The 14,933-nt window shown below is 56.7% G+C and overlaps 3 protein-coding genes across 3 annotated transcripts; all 3 read right to left on the bottom strand.

Moving 5' to 3' along the window:
* Window positions 1-458: 458 nt before the first annotated feature.
* CDEST_00520 (Putative zn(2)Cys(6) fungal-type DNA-binding domain, fungal transcription factor) lies at window positions 459-2,359 on the bottom strand (the record flags this gene model as incomplete). Its single annotated transcript, XM_062916679.1, has 3 exons — window positions 459-1,048; window positions 1,219-1,747; window positions 2,048-2,359. 3 exons carry the CDS (start codon window positions 2,357-2,359, stop codon window positions 459-461), a joined length of 1,431 nt encoding a protein of 476 aa, XP_062772730.1.
* Window positions 2,360-2,810: 451 nt separating this feature from the next.
* Window positions 2,811-6,374, bottom strand: CDEST_00521 (Putative serine/threonine-protein kinase, active). The gene is made up of 3 exons (XM_062916680.1): window positions 4,109-6,374; window positions 3,950-4,049; window positions 2,811-3,884 (listed from the first exon to the last, which is right to left on the bottom strand). The coding sequence occupies exons 1-3, from the start codon at window positions 6,182-6,184 to the stop codon at window positions 3,475-3,477; spliced, it is 2,586 nt and encodes an 861-aa protein (XP_062772731.1). The 5' UTR covers window positions 6,185-6,374; the 3' UTR covers window positions 2,811-3,474.
* A 3,343-nt stretch (window positions 6,375-9,717) lies between these two features.
* On the bottom strand, window positions 9,718-14,696 carry CDEST_00522 (Class II Aminoacyl-tRNA synthetase/Biotinyl protein ligase (BPL) and lipoyl protein ligase (LPL)). The gene is made up of 2 exons (XM_062916681.1): window positions 12,571-14,696; window positions 9,718-12,504 (listed from the first exon to the last, which is right to left on the bottom strand). Exons 1-2 carry the CDS (start codon window positions 14,434-14,436, stop codon window positions 12,109-12,111), a joined length of 2,262 nt encoding a protein of 753 aa, XP_062772732.1. The 5' UTR covers window positions 14,437-14,696; the 3' UTR covers window positions 9,718-12,108.
* Between the last annotated feature and the right edge of the window lie 237 nt (window positions 14,697-14,933).

Genomic DNA, 14,933 nt, shown 5'->3' on the forward strand with positions numbered 1-14,933 from the left:
ACAGCTTTAAACCTGACCCATTTACCCTTGGCCCCTTTTTGTAGAGCGTTTTTTCCTATGGCCTCATTAAATTGCTGTTTGGTATAATTGTTACCTCATCTCAGCTCGAGAGCGATACCTTACGGTCGCCCATGTTACCTGCAACTATACAGTTCCGCTTTTGGCACTCACCCGAATGCTTGATGAGGATGGGAATTGCATTAGCAATACTGGTATGACACTACGGCTTGTCACTGCAGCTGATGGCACAATCGCAAAAAGAACTGCCAGATACACATCGCCCGAGTCAATGAATGGCAGTAGTAGGGCCTCAAATACAGTTCCATCCGCATCGTCGTCCAAGAAACCCATGTATTGTACAAAAGGGCTTTGCTCATCTCGCAGGTCATCATCAAATCCCCATCCCACATCCCCCAACATATATACATGCACCACAGCCATACAGACACGTATTTATCTCAGGGCGGCACCCATCCCAACTCCTCGATAGGCCACTGAATCCAAAGCCGGTGGTCCTGGTCCAACATGTCCCATGCCCGGCTGATCAGGTGCGTGGCCCACCCCTGCAGCCACCATTCGTTCTCCAGCCTCTTGAGTAGGATGCAAAAGTGCGAAAAGATAGCGACGGCCTCCTGCGTCTCGCCGGGGCTCTTGAGCAGCGGCAGAAAGTCCTCTGCCATGAGGTACTTCCACAGGAACGCATCTGTGATGTCCATACCCCGCCCGCCGTCCCACAGGAAAACCGACAGCGTGCGTCGCAGCTCGTCAATGGCGTGGTTGTAGACTGGCAGCAGGACCGGGTCGGCGCACGTCTTGTTCACGAGCCGTTGTAGGTCAGCCAGCAGCTCTGGCTGGATCTTGGACTCGTCGCGCGAGTGCATAAAGCGCTCGCGGCCGTGGTTGAACATGGGAAGCAGCGCGCCGGTGTAGACCTGCGGCTGGAGCACCTTAAGGATGGACCTCGTGCCGCGGAGGAGGAACATCCAGTCCGGGAAGGATGATTCGCCCATGATGAGGGAGTCTGAAGATTTGCGCGGACACGCGAGGGCTGCCGGTCGTTAGTTCTTCCTTGATCTAGCGTGACACTGCCCTTCCCAGCCTTGAAAGATACCGGCAGTTAAAGAGGAATGAGGAGAAGGGGAGAAATGAGAAGCAGGAGGAGGAGGAGGAGGAGGAGGAGGAGGAGGAGGAGGAGGAGGAGGAAGTGGGGTGACTTACCAAAGAAAATGGTCAAGACGGAAAACAAATACAGCTTCTCGCAATTATCCGCATCCAAGGATCCCATCAGACCCATGGCTGTCCGACTCGCCATCTGATGATACGTCAGTGCGCGGCTGATGAAAAAATCGCGCTTCTCGGGCCGGTTGTGGGCAAGGTGCAGCGCCGACACGCTCAGCAGCGCACGCATCACGTAGTCGCACTCGAGTGCCAGCCTCACCACGGGCACCTTCCACATCTGCCGCACCACGGGGTCCGTCGACAGCGTGTTGAACGCAAAGGTCGTGAAGTTGTGCATGAGCTCCAGGTCGATTAGGTTCAGCGAGAGGTCATCGACGCCGCCGCCGTGGCTGCCAAAGCCGCCGCCCAGCCCACCGCCGAAGCTGTAGCCGTTGTCAGGGCCGCCGGAAGAAGGGGCGCTGTCCGGGGATCGCGGGATCGAGGACGACGAGTGGCGTTGGGATTGAAGAAAGTCGCAGGGGACGGCGTGTTTGATGCAGTTTCGGCAGGAGGGTTTATGCTCGTCACACTAATGTATGTCTTAGTCTGAGTGAACGTGTAGCCACAACAATAAGTAAGTACGGATGGGAGAGGGGGGACGAATAAGGGCGGAAAGAGTGGCAGGTTAGTGGCAAGAGCGGTATCAGATGCAAAGCGACACGAGTGAGTCAGTGAGTGAGTGGGAAAAGGCGCAAGTTACTTTTACCCGTCTCTCACATGTCTTACACCTAGCTCATGCCATCTCAACCACGAACTCATCCCGTGACACAAATGCGGACGAGAAAAAAGAGGGAGGAGAAAGAAAAGAAAAAAAAAAGGGCTTTCTGACCTTGATCTTCCGGGTTTTACACGTCCTACACCCCGTCCTTGATTTGGGGTGAGACCGCCGTGAGACGACGGCCGCCCCGGTGTTGGCGATGGCAGCGCGAGGCGTGCCTGCACCCCCAGCTGCCGTCGCTGCCGGCGCCGTCGTCGTCGCGGCAATAATCGTCGACGTAGAGGCCGCCAAGGCCGCCGAAATGGAGCCCCTGGGCATCGCAACGCAGGGAACGGTGCCGGCACCGGGCGTCGTTGCGGCAGCCGTCGGCGTCGACCCCGGCGCGGAAGATGAGCCACCGGACCCATCCATCGGGCTGTCCATTCCGGACAGGCGAGGGCCCGCTGAAAAGGGGGACGGGGGCCGTAAGTCCCGAGCTTGTAGAATCGGCCCTGCAGAAATCGCTTTGGTAATCCAAGATCCTCGTACGATCGGTTCAATGCAACTGGGCGCACTTAGAGGCGGAAGGGCACAGTATTTCGGGACCCGCGGGGGCGTGAGATGCAGGAAGGAAACGATACGAGGACGTGGTTGGCGGCGGCCTCGTTTTTCTCGGATGCAAGGGGCGCCAGGTACCCGAATACGAAGAGAGCGGTTTCGCATACCGAGACCGAGGAGAGGGGAGACAAGAGGCTTTGCTTCCCGCCGCCGGTGGCCGTGCGGCGGGCCGAGTCTCTGCCGTAGTGCAAACTGTGGAGGCGCCCACTCGACTCTTAAGGTGTGATACGTGTTTAACCCGTCCACCTACACTCTCTCTGCTGCCTACTCAGTTGCCCGTACAAACTGACCGCAAACTCACACGGCTTCGTTACCAAAGGATCTCGTCTCGCGTCTGTTGATCCTTTTCATTTGAGACTATCTATCGGTGCTGTCCGACTCCTTCTAGGTTCTCATGCTTCCGTCGAGACTCAGCCAGTTCACAGCGCCCGTCACCTCTGTCCCTGGACCCCCCTAACCACCCGCCCGCCTTTTCCCTTCTGCTCAGTGTAAACCACGGAGATGTCACGGATCCATCGTTTCCCTCTAAATTACCGTTCTCCCCCTTCCCCTTCAGTGACTAAACAACTATGCAATGTGACCGAGACCATTAGCAGAACAAAAAAAAAACACAAACCAGAATTCTCATGCCGCCGTCATGATGCGACGAGCAAAGCGTTTCTCGTCTCGCATGAGTCGGAGGGTGTCGAGGATATCCGCGTCGATAGAAATGGAAATTTTCATGAGTACGTCGTGTGAATGGGTGGAAAATGTGCCCGACTTGGTGCGAGGTCGAATGGTTGGTAGGTTCTCTTGTACTTTTTGGATTGTTTTGCGTGGGTCGGGAAAGCGATACAAGATGCCATCGCCGCCCTCGGGGTGAAAGGGGTCATAGGTCGTCCCAGGCAACCGCTGTCTCTACGCCCATTGCCGCGTTGCGGCGGCGTCTTGCACTCGCCAATTTACTTGGCATGCTTCTTGAAGGCGAGGAGCTCTGATAGGCTGCCCAGCGGACATCCGTGCTTCAGAAAGTCGTGCTGGAGAAGCTCATCGGCGGACGCTCTGCTCTTGACATCTACGCACAAGCAAACCGACAAGAAGGCCTTGAGCTCCTTGCTCAGCTTCTCAGGCTTCTTGAGGCGTGGTGTGCCGTTGGTGGCGATCAGGTACAGGGCCTTCAGGGGCTCCTCATTCAGGTACGGCGGCTCCGACTCGATCATCTCAATAGCCATAATGCCCAATGACCAGATGTCTACTTTGGGGCCGTACTCCTTCTGCTTGACAACTTCGGGCGCCATCCAGTAAGGCGTTCCGACCATCGTCGCGCGCTTCGACTTGGACTCGGTAAGCTTGGCACAGAAACCAAAGTCGGCTAAGCAGGGCGGGCGGTCAGTGGCTGCATGTCAAACAAGTCAAACCAGATCATCATCGACTTACTAATTTTGACGTTGCCACGAGCGTCCAGGAGCACGTTGTCACTCTTGATATCGCGATGAATGATGTTTTGGGAGTGGAGATGTTGCAGACCACGGCACGTCTACATCGAGTCAGTATGAATCGCACGAGAATCTCGAACGGAGTGTATGGATGCCTTACCTCGAGGCAAATGGTGGAAATCTGCTCCTCTGTGATGCTAGGGTTGTTATCGATGACATCAGTCAGGGCACCACCCTCCATGTACTCCATGACGACCCAAAGTTCGGCGTTGTTGTTGCGCAAGAAGGCGTCCAAGAAGTTAACAATGTTGCAGTGTCTGCTGTCCTTCATAACCATGATCTCGTTCACAATAAGCTCTTTCCGGGGCTGGTGAGCGAGGTCCATCTGCTTGATCGCAACCTGGGCCTTGAGGCCCTGAGCCCGCAGAACATCACGAGCAATGGGCGAAACGGCACCCTCCTTGACCTTTGCGACATAGACGGAACCGGAAGCACCTTGCCCAATCTTCTTTTGCTTGGAGTAGGAAAGATTCGGGTCGTCCTTGGAAACGGCCTCCTTGAGCTTAGCCATGACTTCACTCTCAGACATGGTGGACATGCGCACGTCCTGCTTGCGTTCTTGCGCAGGTGGCTTGGCGGTGAGAGCTGCTTCCGCGGCCTTGACAGCATCGCTTTGCGGCGCGGGCTGAGCCTTGGACACATTGAGAGGCTTAACAGGAGCAGGTAGGCGAGATGGCGGCGGGGCCTGAGCCTGGGGAGGCTGCCTAGACTGCTGTGGGCTGCCGTTGGGATAGCGCTGCTGCTGCTGCTGGCTGGACGACTGGTCTGGCCGGGGCACCCGCTGGGCTTGGTTGGGATCCCGCATGGAACTCGAGCTCTGCTGGGAAGACATGGTGGGACGTGTAGGGGTACCGGCAGTCGGCGGTGAAGGGGCGGGCCGCTGCGCACGAAGGCCGTTGACCTGTTGCTGCTGTGATGGCTTGGGCGCCGGGGGGGCTGCCCTTGAAGGGTTGTATCTGTCTGTCTGGGGGATGGACGAGCTGCCGCTGAAGCCACCGATCTCCTGCTGGGCCATGGGTGTCTTGGTCTTGGGGATGGACGAGTTGAAGACCTCGAGGTCGCGGCGATTCTGTTCTTCGATTTCCCTTTCGCGGGCGCGCTGGGCCTCGAGCTGTCTCAAGCGCTGCTCTTCGCGCGGATCGGATTGATAGTTGGTAGCCATGCCCTGCATCTGCTGGCGTTGCTGCTGTTGCTCCGTGGGCGACGGCCGCCGTTGTTGTTGACCCTGAGCCGAGGGCTGCGTGTTGTAGCTGGGCTGACGCTGGGCCTGTGACGGCGGCATGGGCCTCGGGGGCGCAACGGAGGAGCCGCCGCCGCCATAACCGAGCTGCTTGTTCTGCTGACTGCTGGCGGGAGGTGTCGGGGTGAGGCTGGAGTACTGCTGAGGGTTCTCGGCTCGCTTGGTCAGGTCGGAGTAGAAGTCGAGGACCTCGAAGACGGCCTGGGGATTGCGCTCGTAGTCCTCCTTGGTGATGGCCGACGAGTTGAGGAGCTTCGACCATTCGGGCGGCAAGCCGACAAACTCACCGGTCTGGGGGTCGAAGCCGACATGGACGGCGTGAGAGAAGTTTGTGGGGTTGCTGACACCACCCATTCCAGGGCAGGCGCCGTAGATGAGGTCGATCCATTCGTACAAATCGTCGTCGCTCTTGACGCGAATCTGCAGGGTCTTGGTCTGGCCGTCGTCTTCGCCAGGGCTGTTTGACGAGCCACTAGGGTTTCTCTTAATCTCGAAGATGGTGCCGGCGGCCTCGACTCGGCCGACGTTGACGACGTCCTTCAGGTAGAGGGTGTACGAGACCTTGCCGCCCTCGGTCTTGTGGAAATCGAGCGATTCTTTTCTCAGGATGAGGTACTTCTGCTTCCAAGGGTTGATGAAGTTCTTGGACTCCTTGACCGAGGCCCATCCTTCCTTCTTCACGGCGACACCGCCCATGCCGTCGTTCTGGTTGGACTGCTGGCGGGCGATGGGGAGCGAGATGGTGGAGCCGGTGTAGGTCGAGGTCGCGGTGCTCCTGATGGGGGAGATGGCCATGTTGGCCATATTGCCGGGAAGGTTGCCGGGGAGGTTATTGTTTGGCGTGAGGGCGAGACGAGGACGATCGGTTGGGGGTCGTGGCGCCGGGCCTGGGTTCATGAACTGGCCAGACGAGTACACGCTGCGTTCGTTAGCCATGATTGCTGCGCAGCGTGGGCGACAACGGCGAGCTCGATCTGTGCATGCGACGAAAGAATCGGAAAGGGTCGGCGGTGGTGGGGGAGGCGATGGTGCTGGCAATTAAAAGATCGACGACGACGACGATGACAAGAATGGGTGATGCCAGCCGGATGATGCTGATGATTACGGGAGAAAGGGGGGAGAGAGGGGGGGGGGGGGGGGGGGGGGGTTGTCGGGAAACGAAGCGCGGGATGAAGGAGAATGAGATGTGGAATGGGAAGAACAGCGCAATTAGGAGGCTGTTGGCGGTTGACAATCGGTGAAGTGCGCCATGACAGATCGAGACGAAATTAACCCCACTTCTAGCCTCGCTGAAGGACTTGACACTCCAGTCCCAGTCCCGCTTGGGGCTGGGCTGTTGGGCACTGAAGGGTGCTGTGCTAGAGCTGCTGCTGCTGCCACTGATGCTGCTGCTGCTGCGTGCGTCTGTTCTGCTTACCGCGACTTGCCTACAGGGAATCTGATTGATTGAATTGCGGGTGCAGGAGAGTGGAGGAGGGGGAATGGGGATGGATGGATGGATGTACAATGGAATGGGACGGATGGGGAGGACACGGTGCAGTAGGGTGTACTGTAAGTACATGCATACACAATACATTCGATGCAGGGCAATACCACAAAGAAGCCGGGGAGAAAGAAGGATCAACAGAGGCTGAGAGGAATGAATGAATGAATGTGCTTACCGATTCTGCGTCGCCATTTCTCTCTCACACGCTCCTTAACTCTCACTCTGTCGTTCTTTCTTCCCGAGGACAGGGAGAGGAAAGGCAAGAGGGGTTACAGTTTTAATAAGAGAGGCAAGTGTTTCTGTGGCTGTCCTCGGATGCACAGGCTTGGGGCAATGGCTTAATGTATGGAACACACGATGTTTCGTAGCCTTTGGGTAGGGCTCTGTACAGTGTAGGGACATGTACCTGTACTTGTGTATACTGGGGATAGGTTGGGGGTGCTGTCGCCGCCGCCGCTGCTGGTGCTGGTGCTGGTTTTGCCGGTTTTGCTGGCTTTGCCGCTCGCTGCTGGCGCTGGGAAACTGTGTGGGCTGCGTGCAGGCGTGTGTGTGTGTGTGTGTGTGTGTGTGTGTGTGTGTGTGTCTGTACAGTGTGTATGGTTCAGGGAGAAGGGGGGGAAGGGGTTGGCTTGGGTTTGGACCTCCACCACCTGGGTATCTCTAGAGGAGTCGGACAAGGGGGCGTGTAAGTCAAGACAGAAGACGGAACAAGGTGTAGAAGAAACGGGCGGGCTTCCAGAAGCCTCGTCAACTCTTTTTCCATGCACCAACAACAACAATTCGAAGCCGCACAGATGAGAAAGGGGGAGAGCATGCTGCTCGCTGTGAATGCCGGCTAAATCAAAAAGGATGGGGGAAGACTGAGCAGTGAAGAGAGATTCGGGGATTGAAGCCCCTTCCCCCTTGGGCGTCTGGAGTGAGTTGAGTGGGTTTATGTGAGAGACAGACAGAGAGAGGGGGGAGGGGTGGGCGGATTTCCGATGGCCGAGACGAAGGGACTTGGACTGGGTCTGCGACTGCAACTGGGATGGTGGGCTGGTGTGGAATAGGGGCGACACGCCTTGGACGCTCTTGGACGTCGTCGATCAGCCGAAAGGAGGGGGAGGAGGGAATGAGAAGGAGATGAAAGCTGGACTGACTGGCAAGATGGGGCACGAATAGTGGCGGAACCGAGAGTGCAAGTACAGAGCAATCCACAGCTGGATGGCTGATGAAAGTGAAGATGAGAGCGAGAGTGAGATGTATGATTATTAGGTACCATGGGGAGGAAAATATGGACTGCGATAGGATATGACAATCTGAGTAGTTAGGCACCTATCTGCTAGGTAGTGGTGTATCCGTACAGAGTACCTTGGCTATGTACTCTGTACTTAAATATCAGCTTCGACAAGTGTCGGCTGTCAAGTGTCGCCGCGGTCAAGATTCGATGCATCGATGCCATTCGGGGAATAAGGTGCGGTAGGGCAGGGTGCCAAGGGGCCTGTCTCTGGTCCTCGGTATTTCCATAGTTCCAGTCTCATCTAGTTCAGTGTGCGGGATGCACTCCACGATCAAAAGCGAGGATGCGGAAATGACAAGAGCACACGAAGAAAATCAAGACTCAAAGAATCAAGGGTCGGTGGGCCCCTGTTCTCCTGCCCACCTACCTGAGTAGGTACCTAGGTGGGTAAATACGGATAGGACTCTTACCCACTAAAGCGGAGACAGGATGCACGCGAACCGCGGCCGTCCCCTTCCCCACCAGCGCGCGACCCGGCGTCTTGCATCGGTATCTCATTCGCTAGCAACGACGTCCCGCCGTGCCTGATCGAGCTGGTCTCATTTTAGGGTGTGCAACCTGTGGTTTTTTGCCTCGCCTTTTTGCTCCTTCGCACTCTTTTCCTCCTTCTTCTCCACGCCTGGTCCCGGTAACTCTCCGTCTTGCTGACCACCGCAGTGCCCCTCTCGCTCTGGTTGGGCAGAAACCACTGTGTGTTGGTTTTCCCCTGAGCTAATGCGACGTTCCACTGAGTCCATTCCCTGCCCAGGCTTCACACACCACCACCATCAATATTGACTGTACGGATAACATCGCCATTTTGACAATGCTATCCTTCATCATTAAGTCGGCCATCAGTTGCATCACAAACTGTCAATTGAATTTGCAAACTTCTGCGGCACCGATGGAGGTAGAAAGAAGGCCCCACGCAAAAGGCACAGACAAGCCCCCTATATGCACCACTTGACACGGCAGACACGAAAGGTGGTAAATGCTGAGACGTCATAGCGGGGAAAAGACTCCCCAAAATGCTCCTTAAAGTTGTCCTCGTCCGTTTCCGATAGAGCATGGCTCAAAGGTGCCAACGACAAGGATGGATGGATGCCTGGGGCGCCAGCGCCTAACAAGAAACGGAAGACACAGTGCGCAGAAAAGCCTCCTCCATGGGAATGGCGTTGTGCCAAAGCAAGCCTCGCAACCACGCCGACTCGTCTCGTCCAGCTTGCCAGCTTGTGTACAGTATTCACAACCACCAGCACCGCCGTCACAACGAACGAAGGCCACCCGATGCTTTTGATGGCGACATAATTCAGGCGTTCGGTTTGCTGTACGCCCCCCCCCCCCCCCCCCCCCCCCCCCCCAATCGCCCTTCCGGCCCTGAGGCCCGGAATTCTGCTCCCAAACGCTGTCGACCGTCCTGTCTCGACGGCCGCAGGAACACCACACGCTTGTTCTGACTGACCTTTTCGTCTCGTCTCCCTCCTTGGTGACTGTGACTCGCACCGCACCTTGATGGTGAATTCGCCGACATGTCATGCGCAGCACGACGTCAGGGCATGACGGCTCCATCGACAAATTAAAGGCTTCGGCGTTCCCCTCCCTTGTTTACCAGCCAAGACTGTACAGACACAATAGACACCCACCGCCAGGAATCGACGAGGTTGCAACTCAGAGGCAATCACAGCGACGCGACCCACACCCGATGCGGGTAAACACAGGGCAGGGCTGGGGTCTGACTCTTGAGACTTGAAATATAAGGCCATTTCTTGTTGCCTGCAGTCTAGGGTACTCCCTCTCGTTTGCTGCAGGAATCCAGTCAATCCGTTCAAGCACCGATAGCAGATGGGGATCCTACGGTGCCCTGCGTTGCGCCTACGATTGGGAGTGATGCTCATATGAGCTATCGTCTTGTCATCACGACGTGCCATACGTTTAGTCAAGACTGAAATGGTTGATTGGCGGCGATCTATCAATAGTCAAAAAGTCGCCAGTCCATTGTTCAGTCTCGGCGAGAAAACCGAGACTTTGCTACCTATGTTGGAGAGGACCTGACTTGGCCGGCCTTGATTCCAAAATGAATGTCAGCAGCCGCCAACGCTCTGTCCATGTCAGTTGTTTGTCTTCCCGACGTCTTCCTAGCAAGCGCGACTTTCAACCAATACGGGCTGTAGGGTTCGTCAAGTCCTGGGTCCCCGTGTGACCAAACATCCCGTTCTTTCCGCCCGTTCTGCGTCGCAACAGCAGCCTGTCGAACTTCGCTACGGTACCTTGCCGAGGGTTCTCCTTTGTCCCAAAGTACCGTCCTACGAGACCAGAGGATTGCACCCCGTACGTCATGGACTCAAGCCTGGAATCTCTACGTCTGAAGACTAGGCCTCGTTCGTTCGTTACCTCTCCGTATTGGACCAAGCACACGCACATAGCCCAGCCTAGCCCGCGGAGAAATCGCAGAACAGTTCTTCTGGCAGCACTTCTCGAGTCTTGACACACGGGTGGCAGACAGAGTTCTCTGCCACAGTGTGACATCTCGAACCTCCATTTCGTGCTCGTCCTCACGTCGGCATCGCCCGAGTCGAAGCAACCAAGGACCCTGTTCTGAAGTGCTCCAAAGCCGGGTCCCCCGCAGTCGCTCAAAGCTAAACTTACAGCAAAAGAACCAACCTGGGCAAGACCAAGAGCGGCTACTGCTACTATGCTTGAGGGACGTCCCTAGGCTCTGCAGCTAGCGTCTCCTGTCAGCGACTCATCCGTCTCACTCTTAGGTCGTCCGTGTTTCATATTCTTCCACTCCGTTTCCTATCCCAGCATACGGACGGGAGGGGTGCCTACGATGTTCTGCACACCAAAGTTATGACTACGGTTCGCCTCATCGGCATTGATGTTTCCAGATCGACTTCCTGACTGCTACTCCACCCACCAGACCAACCAGCCACCCAGTCCATCAACAACCCAGGTGGCCAGGAATAAATGGTCCTAGTTGAGATGCAACGTCACGGCGTCGCATCCCATCGAGGGGATGAGTGTGTACCCTACCGAGAGGACTCCCTCCGACGGCCGATCCATCGTTGTTAATCAGCCAACTATACACAGCAAAGCTCACCAATTGACTGACTGACGGCCCAGTTGACAATCAACGTCACCTCTCAGCCTCCAGACAGAGAATATCAAGCGAAACTGGGCGTGGATGGGACGGAATACTCAGTTTTCTGTTTCCAATCCGCGGATCTGTCACAGATTTATGCCATCCGCCTCGAACTCCCCCTGGATGGGCGGGCTGCCTTTCCGAGTCGGAATAGCCGCCCTCTCAGGCTATTTGCGTCGGCGCTGAGACGAAGGAGGGGGCTTCGATGGATACCCGAGCATTCGAGCTTGCAAGTCGGCAGGAAAGTACACTGATCGAAATTGTTGGCTGTCGTTGGTCCTAAGCTGTCGATGCCGCGATAAGAATGGGTGTAAGTCGACAACTGTGCCAGGCGTCCGCCGTTCTCTATATCCGGTATGCCGAGAGAGCGCATTTGAAAGGGTTATCAGCCATAGCCAACCTCGCTCTCCCAAGCCAGGGCTGGGGTGCAAGTCCCAAATGCACCAGTCGTGAGCAAGTTAACGGACGAATTTCGCCGCGGTGCGACAACATATGCATGCCGGCGGCACCACATTGCTTCCATGAGGCTCAACTTGCATGCACGCACGTAGTGCGCGGACCGCCATCAATTGAACTAACCATCCATCCGTCCGCCCAACGGCCGGCGTGAAACCACCCCCCATCTCTACTGTGAGACTTTGGACGGCCTGTGTCCGCGCATGAACTCGCAGAACTATATCTCATGAGATAAGTGAGATCACTTTGCGCCGTGCGGCGGCATTGCTAGGTATATTCGTTCATCGCAGGCCCGGCTTTGAGTCAATAATGCCATGCAACATACAGGTCCATACGCCTTGGCGACGCGTGAGAACAGTCAAAATCCCACAAGGCTCAGTTGAGAAGTCTACAGATGCCGCACGCAGGCGGCTTTTGCTTCCACCGCGTTTATCTCACACTCTCTTATTCTCTTCAGAACTCCTTACAATAAGAAAAAAAAATAGGCGGGGGAAGGTATCCGTATAGAAAAGAACTTTTTACCGAACGGCGACATCAACCTCCTGTCCCTCGAATGCCGGGAGCTCGGTCGCAACGTCCTTCCACTCCCTGGCGCCGGTAACAAGACTCTGGATGGCTGCGACAATGGTGTCTTCGTCCGCGCGAACCTGCTTGGTAGAGTCACGATCTCTGAGGGTGATGGTGCTGTCCTGGACGGTCTGGAAGTCAATGGTGACGCCGAGCGGCGTGCCGAGCTCATCGTTGCGGCTGTAACGCTTGCCGATGGTGGCCGATGATGAGTCCACGCGCGCCGAGATGCCGATCTTGCGCAGCTTCTGTGAGATCTTGCTGACGAAGGGCTGGAACTGCTTGTTGGCCGACAGGGGCACAATCAGGACCTTGGTCGGGGCGACCGTCGGGGGGAAAGAGAGAACCTGGTTGTCCAGTCAGTCAGTCATGTACTCTTCTTGCTTCCGATTCTCTATATGAGAGTGACTTACTCCGCGGGCCTCGTCGCCACCGTCTTCGGTAGCACGGTTCCAGTAGACGTGCTCGATCAGCGAGTACATAATGCGGCCGATACCGAAGGACGGCTCAATGACGTTGGGGGTGTACTCTCTGGTGTTCTCGACGCGCTTCCTGAACTCGACCTTGACGAGGTCCTTGCTGACCTTGACGGTGCCATTGCCGACGCTGGCGACCTCGAGCTCGAGCTCACCGTTCTCGGCGAGCTGCTTGGCGAGCTTCTCACGCTGCTCCTGGTTGGTGGCCTCGAGGGCGGCCTCGACTGTCTTGCCGTCCTTCTTGAACTGGGGGCCAAACTTCTTCCTGTCGATCTCGACCTGCCACTCCTCGAAGACGCGGGGCTCGTCAAGGCGCTCGCGCACAACAAGGGGCGCCCCCGTCTTCTTGGCGTGAACGGACAGGTCGTAGGCGCTACGGTCGGCGCAGCCGACACACTCGATCCAGCCGGATGAGGTGAGGAGTTCAGCGTCCCAGCAATCGGTGGCGTAGTGGGCCATCTCGTTCTCCATATGCTGGCGGAAGCGGACCTTGTTCATATCAACACCAATCTTTTGCAGGAAGAGGTGGATGCGGGCGAGGAAGTAGCCGAGGGTCTCGTTGTCGACGACCTTATTGCGTACAGCGTCGCCGATGGTCATTTTCTTGACGTCCGTCTTGCCGGCGAGCTGGGTGTGACGGTCTAGCAGGGTCAGCTCGATAGCGTCGATCTCCGGGAATCGGTGGTGCTTCTTGCCGCCCTCAGGGTCGACAAAGTGCTCGATCTCGGCCATGAGGAACTCGCGGACTCTTAGGAGACCGGCGCGCGGGGAGATCTCATTGCGGTAGGAGCGGCCGATGGAGGCGGAGGCAAAGGGCATCTGCTGCATGTTGAAGTCGAGGAGCTTGGCGAAGTTGAGGAACTGGCCCTGGGCGGTTTCGGGGCGCAGGTAGCCGGGCAGGTTGCTGCTAGGGCCGATGGAGGTCTGGAACATGAGGTTGAAGGCGACGGGGGGCGAGGGTTGGACGCCGGTGGCGGGGTTCTTGAGGTCGTACTTCTTGATGAGCTCGCCGAGCTCCTCGCCGTTGTAATTGTCGATCCGAGCCAGGATCTCCTCGTACTCCTGGACGAGGGCGTCGTCGAGCTTAACGGCCTCGGTCTTTGTCTTTCTCTTCTTCTTCTTTTTGGGGTCATCCTCCTCCTCGACCTTTTCACCGCGGGCCTCCTTGTCACCCTTGAGACGGGACTCGAGTACGTCCTCGACAAAGTGGTCGGCGCGCAGGATGTCGCCGTTCTTGGGGTCCTTGCACATCCAGTCGGCGAACTTGTCGACGTGGCCCGACGTCTTAAGGACCTCATGCGGGGTCAGGACGGTGGTGTCGATTTCAAGCATGTCCTCCTCGAGGATGAAATGCTTACGCCAGAGGTCGACGATGTTGGCCTGCAGGGAGCAGCCGGGGGGGCCGTAGTCGAAGAGACCGGCGACACCGCCGTAGATCTCGAAGGCCGGGGTGAAGAAGAGGCGCCGGCGCAGCATGGCGTCGAGCGTCTGCCGGTCGAGGGGCTGACCCTTGAGGGTCGTCGCGGTGGTCGTCATCTTGGAGACGGCGGCGTTGGGCTTATTCTTTTTCGAGGGGACGAGGACTTGGGCCCGGGAGAGGTGATGGGTGGTGATAAGGGTGCGATGTTGAAAGCGATCGTGGTAGGAGGGGTAGGTGTGTGAGTGGGAGTGGGAGTGCAAGGGCAAGGAGGGGGAGGGGTAACGGCGGTGGCAGTGGAAAAAAGCGGCCGGCCGAATTGCACAGAAGCTAGCTGTGGAACGAATTGAAGGTGATTGGTGTGGGAAAGAGCGAAAAGGCTTCATCTACTTGATCGTTTGGTGGGGATTTTTTTACAAAGAGCGTGAGTCATCTGGGGGAGGGCGGCAGGGCCTTGGCCAGGCTGTTCAGCACACCTGTATGTAGGTATTGAGGGGGAACTGGCCAGCTAGCCGTAGGTAGTTTTAACTAGAAATCGCCAGGTAAAGAATACTGTGTGTCGTGCAGAGTGCAGTTGGATTAGCTTTGGAGGGAGTGGTTTGTTGTGCGTGCGGTGGTCGTCAATCTTAACAAATGTCGCCTGTCTTTTGCCTCTAATTTTGTTTTTATTTCTTATCTTTCTTTATTTTATTCAAACAGAATAGTTTTTTCTTCACCCCTCATTGGCGAATGTGGACTGCCAACGCGCCCTGTTGTACGATCAGCGTCAGGCCAGGCAGGCTCAGGCGCCAGGTACCGGACAGGGCCTTCTGTTCTAGGTACCTAGCCCCCCAGCTAGACAAGAGGTCTACGTACTCGTTCAAAGGCGGCGGAAATTCAATCC

Source organism: Colletotrichum destructivum, chromosome 1 (assembly GCF_034447905.1).
Source record: "Colletotrichum destructivum chromosome 1, complete sequence".
In the NCBI taxonomy this organism is placed as follows: domain Eukaryota; kingdom Fungi; phylum Ascomycota; class Sordariomycetes; order Glomerellales; family Glomerellaceae; genus Colletotrichum; species Colletotrichum destructivum.